General features: G+C 40.5%; 1 protein-coding gene across 1 annotated transcript in view; it reads right to left on the reverse strand.

The window, feature by feature from the left end:
* Positions 1-18692, reverse strand: part of LOC144773644 (pepsin A-like) — a 224937-nt gene that overhangs the window by 28557 nt on the left and 177688 nt on the right. The window contains exons 2-6 of the mRNA XM_078658793.1: positions 13420-13576; positions 11627-11744; positions 7675-7793; positions 3992-4188; positions 1201-1317 (exon numbers count right to left, since the gene is read on the reverse strand). Coding sequence (XP_078514919.1) covers positions 1201-1317; positions 3992-4188; positions 7675-7793; positions 11627-11744; positions 13420-13576 — 708 coding nt within the window. The remainder of the gene's footprint in view (positions 1-1200; positions 1318-3991; positions 4189-7674; positions 7794-11626; positions 11745-13419; positions 13577-18692) is intronic.

Consider the following 18692-nt stretch of genomic DNA (forward strand, 5'->3'; position numbering starts at 1 on the left):
TTACATTAATATTTTAAATATAAATATTTGTTACATTTACTTTTGAGTTAAAAATCATTTTTTATTTTTCCCGAACCATTACCACATTGATCTCTCTGGCACGACTGTGGTAAAAGATCTGGTAAATTAGACAAAATCTATTTATCTCAAAAAACCTTATTAAATCTATGTTTATATGTTTATTAATCTAAATTCTTTCTATATATTTATTTAAATCTAGACCAAAAGGAAAAATTCCTACTGCACTATTACCTAAATTTTGAATGTATTATTTAATTATTTAAAATATATATTTTAAATATATTAACTTAAGTTTAAAATAATTTTTGCGTACTGTAATTTTAATACTGAATCCCCACCTAAAGACAAAATACATATTTTATATTATGTTTTAATGATTATTGAAGGTGATGTTTAGAATTAAGTAAAAACATTTGATTGTATTTTAATAAGCAAAAATGTCACATTAATGTATACATTAAAAAAGGTTGCTAAATATTTTATAATGGAATATTAAATATTTGTTCTTTTTTGGGATTTATTAACATTTAACCATTTTGTTATATTTGAATCTATTTTAAAATAATTTAACAATATTTCCGATGATATTCTATGTAAAGTCCCTACTTCTAATATTTTCTTTGGGAGGGTGTTTGTGCTGTATATGAATAATATGTTAGGGCATGTCTGTAGTGCTCTTGTATGACTGCATCAGGCTCTGTGTACCCTGGGTTTCATTGATGACTTCCTAGGTGCCAGTCGCATTGCGCCACAATAGAAGTTCCCTTATAGAAAAGCCTTTTACTGTCCAAGTAATGAGCCTTGAAGCTGTGTAAGACTTTGTAGTTGTGGGGGGGTCACTCTTCTGATGAGCTATGCAGAGTGAGAAATATGCACTACAGCAACATGTCACCACCTCAATGATTACAGTCATTCCAATGGTCTGCACTACAAGGAAATGCAATACCAGGTGGACAATTACAATGACCATATAGCATCTCAACGTAAGACACTAAGGTAAGAACTGGGTGCAGGGTGACTTCAAATGTCTTTACGAAGGTCCCTAACTCTATGGAAGACAAGACAGGAAGAGATACTAAAGCCAAGATATACACCTGAAAGAGATTACAGCTTCTTTGAAGAATGCACTCATAGGGTGTAGGTTGGATTAAATGGTAGGAGATATTTAGCGACACATACCTGTCGATGCTGATCTGCCAGTAGCGCTGCTTGGACACCGGCACCCAGTTGAGCTCTCCCGAGTAGTAGGATAAGTCAATTCCACCAAAGATCATCACACTCCCACTGTCCCCATCCCTGTGAGAGGAAGGATGAATGATCAGGTCCTTCAGACAGCTCTTGAAGCACTCACAAAAGAAGGACATGGCATTGATGAACATTTCTAAATAAATGAAAAGGCTGTCATGGTGTAGAGTTTTACAAAGTTTAGCAGCAGGTTTGTGTTACTTTTCTAACGCAAACCCAACACAAAGGCCCAATTTTATCAAACCTTTCCATTATCTTCACATCGCCTAGCAGAGGATTCAGTCAAATTTACCAAGCCACACAATAGGAGATTTAGCCAGCTGGCATGGCTTTGAATGGAAATGCAATACACCCCAGTAGCGTGTGTTGTGTTGCGTTGCATTTCAAGCGGGGAGGCCTTTCGTGGGTGGAGCATGGGTGTTCAACCATGGATTTAGTGAAGCTAGTAAACCTGGGAATGCATCAAAATGCTACTCCTCCCCCAGTGAAGTGTTTCAGAAGAAATATCTTTAATCCTCATCCTTACTTCATTGTTCTATATGTGAAGTATTCCCCATCACATATCATAGAAAGAGGAGACTGTCCTTGTGCTGGAGGATGCAAGGGTGCCGGCTTGGGGAACGCAGAAATACTCCATACCTTTGTAAATATATAGTATCTCTTCTCTCCCTTTCACACAATGCAGCACAATAAATCTGACCCAAAATTCATAGCTACTTGTGTCACTTTGTTAAAAAAAACGTAATGCGGTGCATTGTGTTGCCCTACTTTACTTCACATACGGAAGGCTTTGGGCGGGTGGTGCATGGGCATTCTTGTGCATCCACTCATGAATTTTGATGCAAACCCACATCTAGAAAAGAGGCCTGTAGATGTTGATTCATGCCAAAATTGTGCTCCTTTCTGACGCTGGAATAGCGATTCGGAATACCTTGATTTCTCCTCGGTGTTTCCTCTCCTGCATGTATGCAGCATTTGCAGCACACATACAAAGAAGACATAGCAGCAGAGGACATTTTCTGGGCAGGCAGGGACTCCTTCTGGCACCAAACATATCCTAACTGCAACGCAGACACCCTTGCACTATGGCGCAAATGTGGAAGTGTTGACGCCAGGCAGTACAAAGTGTGCCAGGCATGGAGAGAGACCTGCTCCATTTCATTGAAGATAGAATGCATTTCTGCTCTTCTCAACGCCAAGCTCTGCTTGTCATGCTGCCAGGGTTGCTTCGCTGAGAGCCAAATGCATGTTCAGAGTACTTGTTAACAACTGTGCTTGGGAATGCCAACACTGTTAGAGCAAGCAATGTATAAAACACATTCTTCTTAATGTCTGTGTGAATTAGTAAAGGTGGCTCCTTGGTTGATTCTATTTCCGGACGCCTTTTATCTCACATTCTATAGTTACTGGAGTTCTTAATTCCAGGAGAAGATGAAGACATCTCCACACTAGGCACCTATGCCTACAACCATATCCCTGTTCGAGGTTTTTATCTAAAAGAAAGAGACACATTTATTGGTCTCCCTTCCCTACTCCTTTCTATATACCTTTTCACTTTCCTATGGACTTTTGATGGTGAAGTTTGTGATAGTCTCATCAAAAAATACCCTTTCAATTAAGCTTGTGGTTTAAAAATAATTACATAATGGCTATTGGCACTGTGTGATCATCTATAATGTTAATCATTGATACAATTGAATATATCCAAATATTGACTGAACAAAAACTTCTCATTTTAACATACTGTTTCTATGTGTGTAACTGAGAGTTTGACAGAGAGAGGAAGTCATGCACTTCCTTGTGTCTCTTGGTAAAGTTCCAAAGTTAAATAGGTTTCTGTATTAGTTTAGTTATGTCAGGTATTAGGACAAATCCCACAGATTCACACATTGGGCAGCAGGGACTCAGATATCCCTGAACACATTAAAGTCCTGATGGCACCCTCATACCTGACAATAGCAGGGAACAACTGCTGTTGACTGTAAAAGTTGCACTCAAGCCATGTATCATTAAGGACCAAAGACCTATTGTAAAACTTAATGCTGTTTGTTACAAACACAAAATGTTTGTTATACTGTAATTGTGTGCAAATTTCCCCTTGTTGTGGTTTCCTCTTCACTTGGGGACAGAATGCACTTGTACTTTTTATATGGCAATTACTATTTCATGTTTATTTTTTTATAAACATTGCTTTTGTTAACAGAACACGAGAAATGATCATTTATGATGTGTTTATATGGCATTCATTGGAGGTGGTATTTCAATGTATATACAAAAGAATTGTGTGAATGATCCCTATGAGAATCATGTTTACTCAGCAGTCAAGCACTGAATCTTATGTTGATTTATGATACATACTTACTTCCCAGATTTCAGCACCTCTTTCATAAATCAATTCATACCCAGTTTTTAACTTTTGTTATATAACAGTACAATCCATTGTTGTTGAAAGAAATGAAGATGATGTTACCTTAGAGTGGACTTCTTGTTAATGAATCTTAAAGAGTCTTCCACATTAAACTAAAGTTTAGGGGGCAGTTTTACAGGACCCTTACGCCACTTTTGCGTCACTTTTCCCATGTTAAAAGTGACGCAAAAGTGGTGCAAAGGCCTTGAAATCTGCCCCTATATATTTAAGGGTCATGCCACCATATTTAAATACATGCGTATAGTAACAGGTTTCTCAGCATGTATTGCCTCTTAAAGTGTTTTGTGCTTTACTTACTTGCTTAAGTAGACAGAGAAGAGGTCCTCCGACAGTAGGCCCTGGTTCCACATGTTGTCAAAGACAGGGGTGGCATCATCATGAGCATCACTAGGGTAGGCCATGCCCAAAATACCATCAAATGGACTATTTGTAAAGTGCTGGGCTTCAGTGGTACAAAGACCAAAGGCCTGATTTGTGACCACAAGGTCTCCAACCTGCAGCAGGATATAGACATCAACAGTCAGCACTATAAGACAAGGTTACAGCTGTTGGCATTGATTAATTTTTCTCTAAGAAATTAATTGTTAAAAACAAGCTATGTTATTGGAAACTGTATTGTGACTTAAATACATGCAATTTATGACAAACCATTCTCTTTCTATAGTTTACTTGATTCATATTGTTATTTTCAAAGAATCCTAGAAATATTATACTGCAAAGAAACCCTAATTGATTTTTTAAAATTTTCTTTTTAGGGGGAGGGTTACACTAATATTAGTAGTAGTGAGCTGGGAAACATCCTTTACAACGAAACTTTTACAACGCACTACCATTACGACGCAACTTTTACAACACAAACTATTACAACACATAGCGCTTGGGGGCGCTCTAGGATAGGGAATAGGTTAATTTACTATCCAATAACCTTCCCTAGTGTCCACGGGGACTGGAGTTGGAATAGTAAATTAAACTATTCACTATCCAGCGCCCAAAAGCATTATGCGTTGTAATGGTATGCGTTGTAAAACTTGCGATGTAAAGGTAGGCGTTCTAAAAGTATGCGTTGTAACGTCATACATCCTAGTGAGCTTTATTCAATAAAAATGTATCATAAAAGCATATACAACTAAAGTTCATATGTTTTAAAAACGTATAGCACAGCATAAAGGAAATAGATCATACTATACATCATACATCTACAATTAAAAAATATATTAAAAGGATTTCATTAAAACCATAGATGACAATATTCAGAGCAGATACATCATGTAGCATGCGTGGAGGCTGCCACGCTACTGTTTTTCACTAATATAGTTTACTCTACCTTTATTTAGCAATCTCAGAACTTCCGATTCACCAATTGAAAAAGCTAAAAGGTTTGGGCCTAATTTAGATCTTGGGGATGTTACCACCAAGCTGCATTGGTGGCAAGCCCAAAAAGACCGTCAAGTCAGTGATGTTCCGCCTACTTTCATTGGATGCATTGTGCTTGAGCCAAAGACTACCACGACGGAGTGCTTCTCCTAGCTGTCATCCAGGAGGATTCCCGCAGGCCATATTTAGATATTACAGTTGGACAGGCATTGTACTGTTGGCGATTTGCTAAGGGAGGGAGGACATCGGTGGGCTAAATGGACATCGGAGAATGCCCGTGTCCATGGAATACAGGTAAGTAACACAGACACTCTACCCTTCGCATATGCATCCCCCTGCAAAACACATGATACCACCAAAAGAACTACACACACATTTACACAAACACATGTACACAGATGCACACCTACACACATCACTGCAGTGACCACCACACAACAATATTCCCCTGAATTCTGCATGCAGCACCACAACACAAAATAAAACATACACAACTTCCACTCCATATGCAAGTGGCACACAGACTGACACAAGCACGTCAATCACTAATCCTACCTCCACCTTAACCAGCCAATCACATCACAACCACACATACACAGATACTGACTCACACACACAACTTGATGCACAACATGACAGGTTCAGGTCCACTTGAAATGTGCACACTGGGCACAGTTGACAAGCATTCAGGTGCCAGCATTAATTTAGAAATGAACACTGACACCATAATGGCAGTTGTGTATGTGTTTGATATGTGTTGTGAACAAGTGTGTACCCATCGGTGTCTGACACACCTGTGTCCCTCGACATATGCATGTCACAGTAAATTTAAAAAATGACTGTGACATGTATATGTCTGCAGTGGTCTCATGCCCATTTACAGTAATCCCAACCACAATGTACCCAGCTAATGAGGGTTGCCTACATTCATGTCCAGCGATGGGGATAGGGGGTAGTGTTTTCTCCAGGGTCCCGTGTCAGCAGCGCCAAAGGGTACTCTCCAGTCGTATCCACTGGCAACATAAGTGGAATTGGGACCAAGACTGAAGTGGTAAGGCACATCCATATCTGCTCGGCGGTATGTGTGGCTGGAGCCCCGCCATCAGCCGCACTTGCCTATAGCACCGTAACAGCAAATGAGAATACTCAGCGAAGTCGGCGGAGCTCTGGATGGGGATTGTCCATGAAACAGCCAACACCTAACCCCAGTGAGCGGACCGCCAAGGTAGCGGGCGGGTTTCCGTCAGAAAACCGACGGTGGGACAGTTACTGCCAACATCTAAATAAGGCCCATCATCTCCTCCCTTTAAATATCTCAAGGCAAAGAGCGTCATTTGAGATGTTCTTGATGAATGGACTTTCTCACTACCTGAAACAAATATAAATTTGAAAACGTATCTGAACTGAAACCTCAGACTGTAAAGACAGCGAAGGGATTTTAATACCAAACATTAATTTTATAGTTGGACAGATCATTCTTCAAATAATTGCTATTGTGGTCCGGTGCCATTGAAATTGGCAGCCAAAGGAAAACTTTCTGGATGTAGGAACATTGACATTATTAATTTGAATTCAAACTAGGCTAATCCACTTGTGGGTGCACACTGAATTACAGTCGGTGAACAAAACATGCATTAAAAACTCCTAGACCTGGGAGTCTGAGAGTTGACAGCTCATTTGAGTACTAAAGATTGATTAACAACATATGGAGTGTGTGAAAAGCAATGGCTGTAAGTATGATGTGGTCTGGGAGTGTTGTTTTCACACCCTCCACCTTCCGGATAGAATCCCTTCTTTGGGGCGGGTGTTCACTCCAATAGGGTATAGACCCTTGATTTCCCCGTTCAATATCAGTTACAACAGAGCGTATGAGTGTTTGCCCATTAGTAATCAGACAAACTCATGCCATTATGTTCATAGCTCCACTTTTACTTTCAAAATAGTGGATCCATCTCCAAGAACTGCCAGTACGTGTTTTACCCCCATTTGAGATGTCATCAGTGACGTCACTGACCATGTCATAAGTGATGTAATATGTGACGTCATCAGCAGTGCATTGCGGGGGCGCGAGTTATAGTTAGCTCTACTAACTATAACGGCCGAATTTCTCTGGTTTTGTACGAGTGAAATGTCCAACTAACTATAATGTCCCTGAAACCTGTGGTCTTTTCAGGGAATTTCTAAGGTTTTTAAATGCTAATTTCTAACTAAAACGTGCCTGAAACCTATGTTTTTTTCAGTGAATTTCAAAGGTTTTTTAAAGGCTAATTTCTAACTATAAAGTCCCTAAAACTAATGCTTTTTTCAGTGAATTTATAGGGGTTTTTAAATGCTAATTTCTAACTATAACGTCCCTATTAAGTCCCCTTGAATCCTGAGGGTCTCTGGGGGCCAACTAGCCCACTAGGTACCTCCAGTAAGCGCCATTGAGCTGCGTTGCAGAGAGGTGTTCCGAGCCCATGCCTCTTTTTACACCACGCTGCAAACGCGGCTTCTGGCGCACTGCTGCTCGTAGGATGAAGTCCATTTGTGTATACTTTGGTCATATAATATTATTTACATCATTCGTTTTTCTTCTCTGGTCATAGTCCTTTGTCTGTTCTTACCTGGACAGTGTCATATCCAAGGACCCCAGTCATGCTCCCTTTGCCATAATGAATTGCAAGATTTTCATTGGTGGACTGGAAGGTGGAGGAGCTGCTGGGGTCAAATTTATTGTGGTTTACTGTGGAGACAAAAAAGTGTTATTCTCAATCACCGGAAAGAGCTGATGAGCAAATTGACAAAGCTTCATGATATGAATTCCCAGTGTTTGCCATTATTATATGAGTACTAAAGTCCTCTTCTCTGGATGAATTTTAAGGTTCGCTGCAAGTTTCATATCATTGAAAATCATTGGAAGAGAGAAATATTGATATCATGTTTGGGTACTCTGCAGAATCAGACAGACCATTCGTTCACTCTACCATTTCATACTGGGCTGCAACATAGAGAGTTGCTTTTAGGTTTGAGTGGGATTGCATGATCCAAGAATCATTTTAGCCCCATCTGTTAGGCACTTATACAAGCAGCCACTTGTTTCCCTGCCTGAAGGCAGAGCGCATTCTATGCCACATGCAGAGACTCCTATTGACCTTATATTCACATTTCCACATCCTTGCTCAAGGACTCAGGCTTGGACATTTTGGGGCTAGTAAGATAACCCCCAATTTCTAAAAGTCTAAAACTTGGCATCCTCCCACCTCGGTCCTCAAATAATAGATCAGTTACCGATGTTCTGTCACTTTCTGATTTTTCTTAAGTGTCCACACAAATGCAGGACACTCCTCTCAAATGTCCAATAGACCTCTGTCTACCACTTGAAAAGCTCATTTACTGGGGTATGAAGTATTTGAATTCAGAGAAGGTGGAACTAGGCAGTGACCAAGGTGGCCACCAGTTTCTAGAGCTCCGTAAGCCAGTGCTGGCACAGGGGCCTCCCCATTAGAAGATTGATTTGTATAATATCAGTAATTGCCAGACCTCTGAGATGAAGGTGGAGCCCTGCTTGGTAAGTCACCTGAGGAAGATGGCTTCCCTGGTGCATTATACAAAGCTTGGAAAGCATTTATATCCTGTAATCTCTATAATGCCTTCAAAGCAGCAGAGGCCACCTGCACGCTGGACCCCAAATACACCACCCTTGTGCTACTAGCTAATGAGTGGAAATATATGCTCCTCTGTCAGAGTTATAGATAGGTCTCCCTCATTTAACACTGTCATGAAAACTCAGAATAAAATATTTCCAAGTAGTCTATAGTAGGCAAATCCCTTTGTAATACATCCCTAGTGGGATTTGTATTTTTATTGCACATTATCCCAATGCTTTTTGAAATCGTGAGACAGCCTGCTCAAAACCTTGCCCCCTTTGCAAGATGCAGTGAAGACCTTTGATCCAGTGAAGTGGCACCAGAGCACAATTATATGTGTGGCATTGCACTGCTTCCAATCTATAGGGCCCGGCAGGCTCAAACAGACATGGTCATTAGCGCTTACATCTCAGATGGGGAGGAAGCCTAGACTGTCACTTCAAGAACTATGGTCATACATCATAGTTGGGCATCTCAAGCTACTCTACATATCATTCTAATATTTTTGATCTCTAGCCATTCTTGTGGCCTGTTTTGTGGGACTATCAGTTTTGGCGTCTCTCCTGTGTGACAGACACTTCTCAAGATGAAGAGGCAGAGGAGAAGCATGCACTTCAAAAGAAGCAGAAACCCAGCATAAAACTTCAAAGACCCAGACCCTAAATCACAATTAGTATCTGGAAATGAAATGTTAGAAGGGGAGTGTGAGTCCCCATAAATTGCCATCTACCAAGCCACCAGATGGGTTTTGTGAGGGAGTTCTTCAACTATTTGTTTTGCCCTGGACCAGGACTGGGAGCCAAGGCCTGTTAGTCTCGCTGTTGGGTGATAGTTAATTAGCCAATTAAACCAAAGACACCTGTCCTTGAGTCTGGAGCACCAGCACTTCACTGCTTGCCATGACAAGTGTACCCTATGAGGAAGAGAAGAGCGCTGCAGAGATAATAGTAGTGCAAAAATATACTGAAAGAAATTATAATGGAGAAATTACTCTACGAGGACTAGTCATCTCTACTGGTGGACCACAAGAAAATGCAAGGGGAGAAGAAGATCTAATTTCTTTTTTTTTAAACCTTGACTGGTATTGGACCCCAGAAATTACGCTGAGGTACATACTGATACACTCTGACTTTTGGAGATGTGACCACAGTACATATGATGTGTTCCATTTTGGGCAAACATATGGGATAGCCTGACAAATGTGTTTGCTGTTTCAGTCCCCTCATCCATAAATTTAGCCCTTCTGAAAAAACAATGTTAATGATGGTTTACCCTGCTCCCCTGACACGCTCAAAGGTAGTTGGCCACATCCCTAGCTGCAGCCATGCTATGCATTCTCCAACACCAAAATCAAACAACCATGCCTTCGGAGCAGGAGTGGCTGTTTAACGTACGATGAATAGCTCAATGCAACCATTTGATATATAAGAGTAAGGGTAGATAGGACATCTATGGGCCATTTCTTCACTTACAGGGACCCAACTTTCCCTAGAGTCTTTAGGACAACAGCATTGCAAGCAATATCCACCCCCAGCAGTAAGCAAATGTTCTATACCTTGTACCTACATCCCTTCCACCCTACTGGCATCCCATTTATACAAAGGAGTAGGGGAAAGTGTGAACCAGCGTTGTATATATCGCAGACCGGCCAATATAGGCAAGGTTTATTTCTACCTGTCCCACTTGTAATTCTTTCAGTCTAGACCATCTCACATGAGCAACAAAATAGAATGCTCCACACCACTGTCTCCTAGCCTTCTCACTCCTGTCTTGGAGGCTCTGAAAATCTCTATCTGGGACAACAGCATTATTGATATATGTGGAGCCCGGGAGCCCTGGGACCGGTTCCCCACCACGCCCCAATCATTCCAGCCTACCCCATTCCATCCACTATGCTCTAGGCAGACACCACGAACACCACGAACCAACCCCCCATTTAAATTCTTATAGGAAATGTTATCTATTTTCCTTCAGCCCCCAATTGTCTCCCTTCCTGTCATTATGCTTCATAAGATTTACTTAAAAATTTACTTATATGAGTCACTGCATCAAAGATAGAAGTCACACCTCTAGTGACAGTTGTGCTGGCTTCACCCCTGGTCCACTATAAGCTGTAAGCTGTAAGGTGGTCCCTGCAGATCTCCAATGTTCCCTTGCCATAGAAACAAAAGCAGGACAACAATGAAGGCTTCTTACTATCTAATAGTTGTTTTCTGCACAGACAAAAGCAGGACTATAATTAAGGTCCCTTGCTACCCGACTAAGCCAAGTGAAAGGAGCCTACAAACACTAAGCCTAATGAGAGTGGAATGTTCCACTGGTCGGTCTGATCCAAGATGTGAATGTCAATCTCTTTAATTACCGGCTCTGAAGGCGTTTGACCCAAACAAGCCGAGTGCTAAAGGAAGCTGGCTGACCTCAATCCTACTCTTTGTTTAAAGGACATTAAGGGGCATATTTAAGAGCCCCTTGCATTGCTGTTGCTTCATTTTTTGTGACACAATGGAGGCACAAACCTTGAAATCATATGTATGAGGCTACACAAAGCCACTTTGTGTGCCTTTGAATGGCCTCAAAGGTATGGGGCAAGGCAGGGCCAATCGATGTGTAGCCTTACTCTGAGCAAGGGAGGTGTTCCATGGGCGTTGCAGTGGGTGATCCCACACAACACCTGTGGATGTGGATGCATCCCCAAATTTGAAAGGACTTTTAAGCCTGGGGATGTGCCAAATACTAATATGTTTATTTCTCCTGTTTTTTCCTCTTGGTTTTTCCATTCAACTGCGCAAGAGTGACTGGAAATAGTGAGGAGCAGATTGCGTCAGAGTGTTAGTGAACCGCAGGAGCTGGTCTGGTGAACGGTGAATGTGTCGCTGATGGAATATGAGTACTGCTATTTGTTGATCTTTTGCCCTCAAGAGATACTCACAGCAAGCCGGGCTTGAACAGTCCACCGATGGGACCCAGAGATTGGCTGATCCAGTGTCAAAGATCACCGTGAAGTCCTGGGGTGGGGTCCCAATGGAGATGGTGCCGTAATAGGAGGTCTGTTGGGCAAGAAGAAGATCATTGAAAGGTAATTACAAATATTAACAATTATGAGTCTTCAACTACCCTAACACATTTTAAAGTGACAAACAACAGATACAACATGAAAGGATTGGAACCGCGAATAGAGGTGGCGTTTCCACCATTTACCAGTACTCACTGTGCATCTTCCAATAGTGGAACAAGCAACAATATAGCATTGTGTTCTCCTATTCAACCTAAGGTTGTTTTCCAAAGTAGGGGTGAAGAGCTGAACAATATAATCACTTGGGGAACAACAGAAGATGCAAGAGAATTACAGTAACTTCCTTGTGAAATCCTGAGACCCTTGTGAAATCCTGAGACGCTTGTGAAATCCTGAGACCCTTGTGAAAACCCTGAGACCCTTGCCTCGTGATTTCTTACTCTAGCATAGAAGTCAGGCACAGCTGGGCAAACCTAATCCATACAACAGAATCCTGCTGGTGGCCTGCACAGGGACAGGTGCCAGATCATTCAGTGTATGCCAATATGGACACACCCTCTTATTTACAAAACCACACAAAAGTAGCTTTGGATGGCTTGGAGAGAATGTACTGGCTTCTAAGACCACTTGAGGTGTGCATTGAAAATGTCTGTTCGAGAGTAGGAGGAGGTGTAGGGGTGGAGAGATGACAGGGAACAGGGTTTTTTGATTATCATTCAGTAATCCATCCATTCCTGAGCCTGGCAAGGAAGAGGGTGTAGAGAAGATAATGTGTGCAATAAAAGGATCATTAGAGGGGACCGAGATATTTTAAAGCACAGAACAGGAGGTTGTTGGTGTGAATGTAAGCGCAACCTAAGTCTACAATTTGAAACCGTGCTGCTCTATTTTTTCTAAAATCCATAGCAATGCTTCAATGTAGGTTTTCATCAAGTGGACATTCTGTTATTCTAATTTAATCAGACTAAACATTTCCACTTTTGATTTTATTAAAAAATGGGGTGTTGTAAAAAGCTTGTGGCCTGGACTTTGTTGTCCTGGGGGCTGTGCTGCAGCCTGGTGTTCCATGAAAGAAGTTTAAAGATTCAGAGGCAGATTTACAAGGAACTGATGCATTTGCATAGATGCATAATTTTCCTTGCGCCTGCATCAAATGTCCTTGCGCCACCATGGATGCACTGTATTTACAATACAGTGCTCCATGGCTCAAGGATTAACAGATGTGTCAGAAATTCTATCGCATCTGTTGGCCCAAACGTCACGCATCACTGGAATTGTGTCGCAAGCTCGACGCAACTGCAGCAATGGATTTTGAGGCCAATACTTACTGTACTGCGTCACTCCTTATGCCTGCTTCAAGCAGGCATAAGGGTTTGATGCAGTGGCGTCTTAAAAGTGGCGCAGTGAAATCTTGTAGATTTCACTGAGTCACTTTTATGAGACTGTGTGGGAACACCTCCCCTGCAGGTATAATGTGACTCAGGGCTTTACAATGTGATGCATCTCCTTAGATGTGTCACGTTGTAAATAGGCCGCATAGCTAGCGCCACCATTCTGTCAAAAAAAGTGACACAATGGCGGGGCTTGTAAATCTGCCCCTCAGTAAATAGGTTGCTATCCCTCCAGCACTTGCAGTGAGTGATAAGGACCCTCTCCTAGTGCACACGGGGATCCCCAAAAAAGACAGAACACTGGGCTTTTTTACTTACGTCAAAATAGTTGATCATGGGCTCATAGAACGCGTCGGCATCCAAGACTGGCAAGTATTTGTTAGCGTGGTCTATTTTGTGCGACTTCAGAAATTCCTTCAGAGTTCCATCTTCTCTCATCCGTTCCCTCATAGATTTTCCTTTCTTTAGAGGAATCCTAAAAAGTAAAATATATAATAAAAACCATCCATATTAGAGACAGGAGATCTGGTGATCTGTGTCGGTGTTTGTTGTGTTTTATTATATTCAGACGCAGGTGACTGTCACCTGAAAAACACGTTGAAATAGTGTGTCCTGGTCAGGAATTAAACCGCACTGAAAGTTGCAGTCATGCAGGTGGATCCAGCCCTGGGATGCGCAAAGGAGCATGCGCAACATATGTCACATGCACATTGAGCTATGAACATGCTATTAAACAAAGGCATCATGTACTACTTACCATAGTGCAAGGGTGCCTGTGTTGAGGGGAAGATTCTTTATGTGCTGGAAGGTCCCCCTTCCTGCACATAAACAAACTTTAAATGCCGTTTCATAACTTCTATATGTGCTGATCAATGCAGCACACATAGAAGTTACAAAACAGCATTTTTTTATGATTATTTAAGGGACACCTTCCCGCACATAAACAAACGTGGAAACGGCTAAAACGAAGATAAATAAAGCATTTCTCCTTGTTTTGCCAAGATAGGACAAGGTTTTCCCTGGCCTAAATTTTGGCCCTGCCCCATTTTTATGCCGCCCTTGTAAATATGGCCCAACGTCAAAATCAATGGGTGTTATGATGAAATGCCCACCGCAACACCCATTGCCCTCCCCTTTCATGCTAGGTACAGCGTGAAGGGGGGCTTTATTTACAAGGCAGCATTAAGGCATGACAATTAGGCAAAGCCCATATCGCCACCACAATATCATGAAAAGTGATGTTGTGGTAGTGAGAGGGGCTTGTAAATATGCCCTACAGTATTGAACTGAGAGCTTGGAACACCTGACTCTTTGTAATGTTCAAGATGGATGCAACTAATCTTACCTTCCTTTTGTCAGCAGTACAGGAAAATGTATGTATTATTTATAATTCCCCAGTCTAAGTATTTGTGATGTTGTTACGAGCACCTGAACCCTCGATAAATTAGCACATTTTATCAGGAAGAAGTGGTAAACCCATCAGACAGAGCATTTAAATTAAACTTCCTCTTCAGTCATTGCTGAATTCAGTCTCTCAATAAGACATCATTCAAGCAATTTTGTCACCCATTCTTGAAGACAACTAAACGTGTATCCACCCACTGACTCATTCTTGCATTCATTAATTTACACAACTACAGTAAAACACAAACTCAATAGCACATGCTGCATGAACTTAAAATAGAAGTTAAAAAAATAAAGCATGCTGCTGCCATAACATGTCAGGAAGATTCTTGCAATAAAAAAATAAACAAAATATATCAGCAGTGGAGGTCTTACATTGCTATTGTAAGTATTGTATATTTTTTGTACACTTTTTGGAGTTTTAAAAGAAGTACACACTCTATGCAATATCATTCCATGATGGTTTACTGCAAATTGTCTACCAATAGGGTTTATCTAAGGTGGTGAACAACACCAAGGGGCATATTATCAAGGGGGTTTATCTCCGCTTTTTTGGCTTTAAAAGCCAAGAAAGCGGAGATAAAATTATCTCCCTATTACCTAGCTGTCGCTAACACCAGTTAGCGACAGCTAGTAGGTGATAGCGACCATCTTGGGCCCCACTTTGCATGTCAGTGATATTTATCACTAATGACATGCAAAGTGGGCGTGCCAAGATGTTAGCGACTGGAAACAGTCGCTAACATCGCTATCTCCTATTACCAACTTTTGGAGATACTCGCGCTAAGCGCGAATATCTCCAAAAGCTAACACCTGCCCTGAGCAGTTCTTAGCCATGTTATCCAATGGGAGGTGGATAACATGGCTAAGAGCATTAGCTCGGTAATGCATGAATATCGCTGACTTTTCAGCGATATTCATGCATTGCGGCCGATTTTTATCGCTTAGGAGATAAACCTTGATAATAGCAAGGCTCCTAAGTGATAAAAATCGTCGCTACACGGCGATAAAATTATAGCCGCTAAGCCAACATAGCGATAATTATCGCTAGTTGTTGGAAATATGCCCCCAAAATACTTCCCCTCATAGATAATCTGTGCGATATGTAGTATGATAAGATCTGCAGGCCTTAACACTGCAATAACTATTCACTCCTAAAGGCTTTTTGTTTTTAAAATCAGTGTGTGATAATGAAAATATCAGGCATGCGGTATTTGTCGTAACTTTACGTAGTAAACAGGCAGGACCCATGGAACTTGAAGTAATGTTTCCCAATAAGACAATCTGCCCCATAGTCTTTATTGTTTTGTTGTTCAACTAAACAATTTAGACCTATTTTATTGAGCATAAATATTCCCACAATAAATGCATTAGATATACCATAATAAAAGTACAAATAACTTCAAAATTACAGTTGTCAAAACAAAATTAAGTCCCACAGAGGAGAGACTGGTAAGGATTCATGGTGTAAATCTTCTATCCAAACCATTTGAGTTGGTCACCAGCACCAAATGTCTATGAGATTAGATGTGACAAAAGACAGGAAGGTTTCAGCACAGTGGAACGTCAACCCACTCTTGAAAGACTCTTGCCTTTAGCACATGAGTTCAAGTGAGGTAGGTTGAATGGCCTGGCCATTAAAGTTCATGATAAACAGATCAAACCTATGGAATTTGACATACGTTTTGCCAATGGACCAGTAAGCTCTAAACCCTTTACCACTGGTTTGACACTGCAACCAACACTGGTCTACTGAAGTGTGGGTACACTGGCAAACATCATACATACAATTATACAAATAAAAGTCAGACCCAGTGTTTTCAAATCTGGAAATTGGGGATCTGGAGTCACCGAACGAATGATATTACGGTGGAGCAGTATCACTCCTCGGTTACCCCTTGTAATGAGGGTCTAATTGTTCACTGACATTTTTGTTGACTTGCAATGTCTTGATAATGTACAGTTTACAGTACCTTATCAGAAATTGAATACACTTATTAGGAGCTGTGTTTCTAAAGGCCTGTTTTTGAATAGAGTATAAATACTCTATAAATCCTCTATAACCATGGACATTTGTCATGAAATGTAATTGAATCACAGTAAATGTCAACTGAAGAATGTCAGCCTCAGTAGGAGGAAGTGCTGCAGTTCTGTAACTAACACTGAGTTGTCCACAGACACAGCTTAGCCAATTTGCAGAGTGTTGTGCCAATCATTGGTGTGTAATATTGATTTGATTGGGCCTGTTACTTTTGACTTCTTTCACACTATTAATAGTCATACCTCTATTATTGGACTGCCATCTGTGAATCATTGTAAGCATGAGGTCAATTATTTATCGTACCCCCCTTTCATGCTTGTGACGCGGTACATGCACTGGAAGTGGCAAGGGTTCGAATTGTCCTGCAATTGGAAACTACAACCAGAAAGTGACCGCGCGACTCCTTGGTCCAGGCTTTCAGGAATTGTCCATTGACTCAAAACGAGCTGGTAAAACCAATCAACACAGGGGTTGGTGGTAGACCCAGAGAAACAGAGTCTATTCCTAAATGAAGAACTTCACTGAATGATCAATATTATAGGTACATTTTGCAGCGTGGGAGAATCTGATTGACTTTAGGGAAACTTCTGCAGCTTCTAAAATTTTGTTTGAAAGTTTCCATACCCAATATGACTACTAAAAGGTGTAAAATTAATCAAGTTAGAGACAGTCCTGCAACATAAAATAATTGTTCTACCTTGCATAGTCTTGAATTAGACTGCCTTTGCTGTGGGCAAAATTACTACTTAGTAATGCAACATTTATTACAAAAGTTACTTTTATAAGCCTCTTCATTATTAAAGTATTCTAAATACTGGCATAAAATACTGGCATATTGAATCATTGACATAATATTGATGTAAAAAATGTTGACTTGCAAAAATATTGGAAAATAAATATCATTTACTAACAAAAACACAAATATTGAAAACAAAAATATTGCTGTTAAAAGTATCTATTTACACTAATATTGATGATAAAATATCAGTAACAAAAATATTGTCACCTTTAAATAAACATATAAATAGTAATAAATATTCAAACCAAAAATATCGACTACATTAATATCAAGAACTATCAACAAGTTTAAAACAGAAACATAAAAATAACATTTCACGTAAAAATAAAATTAACCATTTAATTAATCAAAAAATATTCTAAGTATATTCAAACAATTTCAAATTATTTAATAGAGGGAAACCGCCTTAACAACGGGGGAAGAGCCAGGCATGCCCGTCAAAGCAAGTGCAACTACGCTTGCCTTAACCACACTTATGCGTGGTTATGGCAATGTGAGGTCTAGATGCTGAGGTGGGCGGGCCCACGAACGGGAAGGATCGGGAGAGTGGCAGACCGTTAAGTGGGGTTGGGCTGGGTTTTGGAGGGCTGGGGGTAGTTTTTAAGGGTTGGGGTAGTTTTTAGTGCTTAGGGGGCAGGGTTCTTTTTAGGGCTGGGGTTGGGGTTGCTTTTATGATTTGGACAGTTGGGGTAGTTCTTAGGGTTTTGGGTGCAGGGTGGTTTTTAGTACTGGGTGGTTGGGGTACTTTTTGGGGCTCAGGGGGTTCAGAGAAGATGTTAGGGCTGGGGGGGTCAGGGTAGTTGTTAGGGCTAAGAACATGTGGCATAGAGTGTGATCTTTACCTTACATCCTTTTACTATATGTGCCTTTACAATAAACTGAGTGGTAAAGGCATGCGTGATAAAAGAATGAATTGTTTACATGCATGCATTCGTGGTTTAGGCAGCGTAGTAGAGGCAGATGTGGTTTAGCCATGCATGCCTCTGTCACACAACCTTAAAATGACCAAAAATAAGCCAAAAAATGCACTTCCAAGTTTCAAAATAGTATTCAAGCTATATATTTACAAAAATTATTAACATGTAAACTATCTCAACAAATTATTTCAACAAATAGTGCGAAATATATAGGCAAAATTATAAAATAAACACTCGTTAGCAATCACCAAAAAAGACAACTTCTGAAAAAAAAATTATAGCTAAAAAAAACTAAACAATTAAACAACACCTGAAACAAAATAACGGAATAAACCAATAAAATTATACAGTACATTAAACTAACAATATAAAAGGCACTCAAAATATAACTACTTACTACTTAAAAACGACAAAACCTGCAAGAAGATGA

Source organism: Lissotriton helveticus, chromosome 8 (assembly GCF_964261635.1).
Source record: "Lissotriton helveticus chromosome 8, aLisHel1.1, whole genome shotgun sequence".
In the NCBI taxonomy this organism is placed as follows: Eukaryota; Metazoa; Chordata; class Amphibia; order Caudata; family Salamandridae; genus Lissotriton; species Lissotriton helveticus.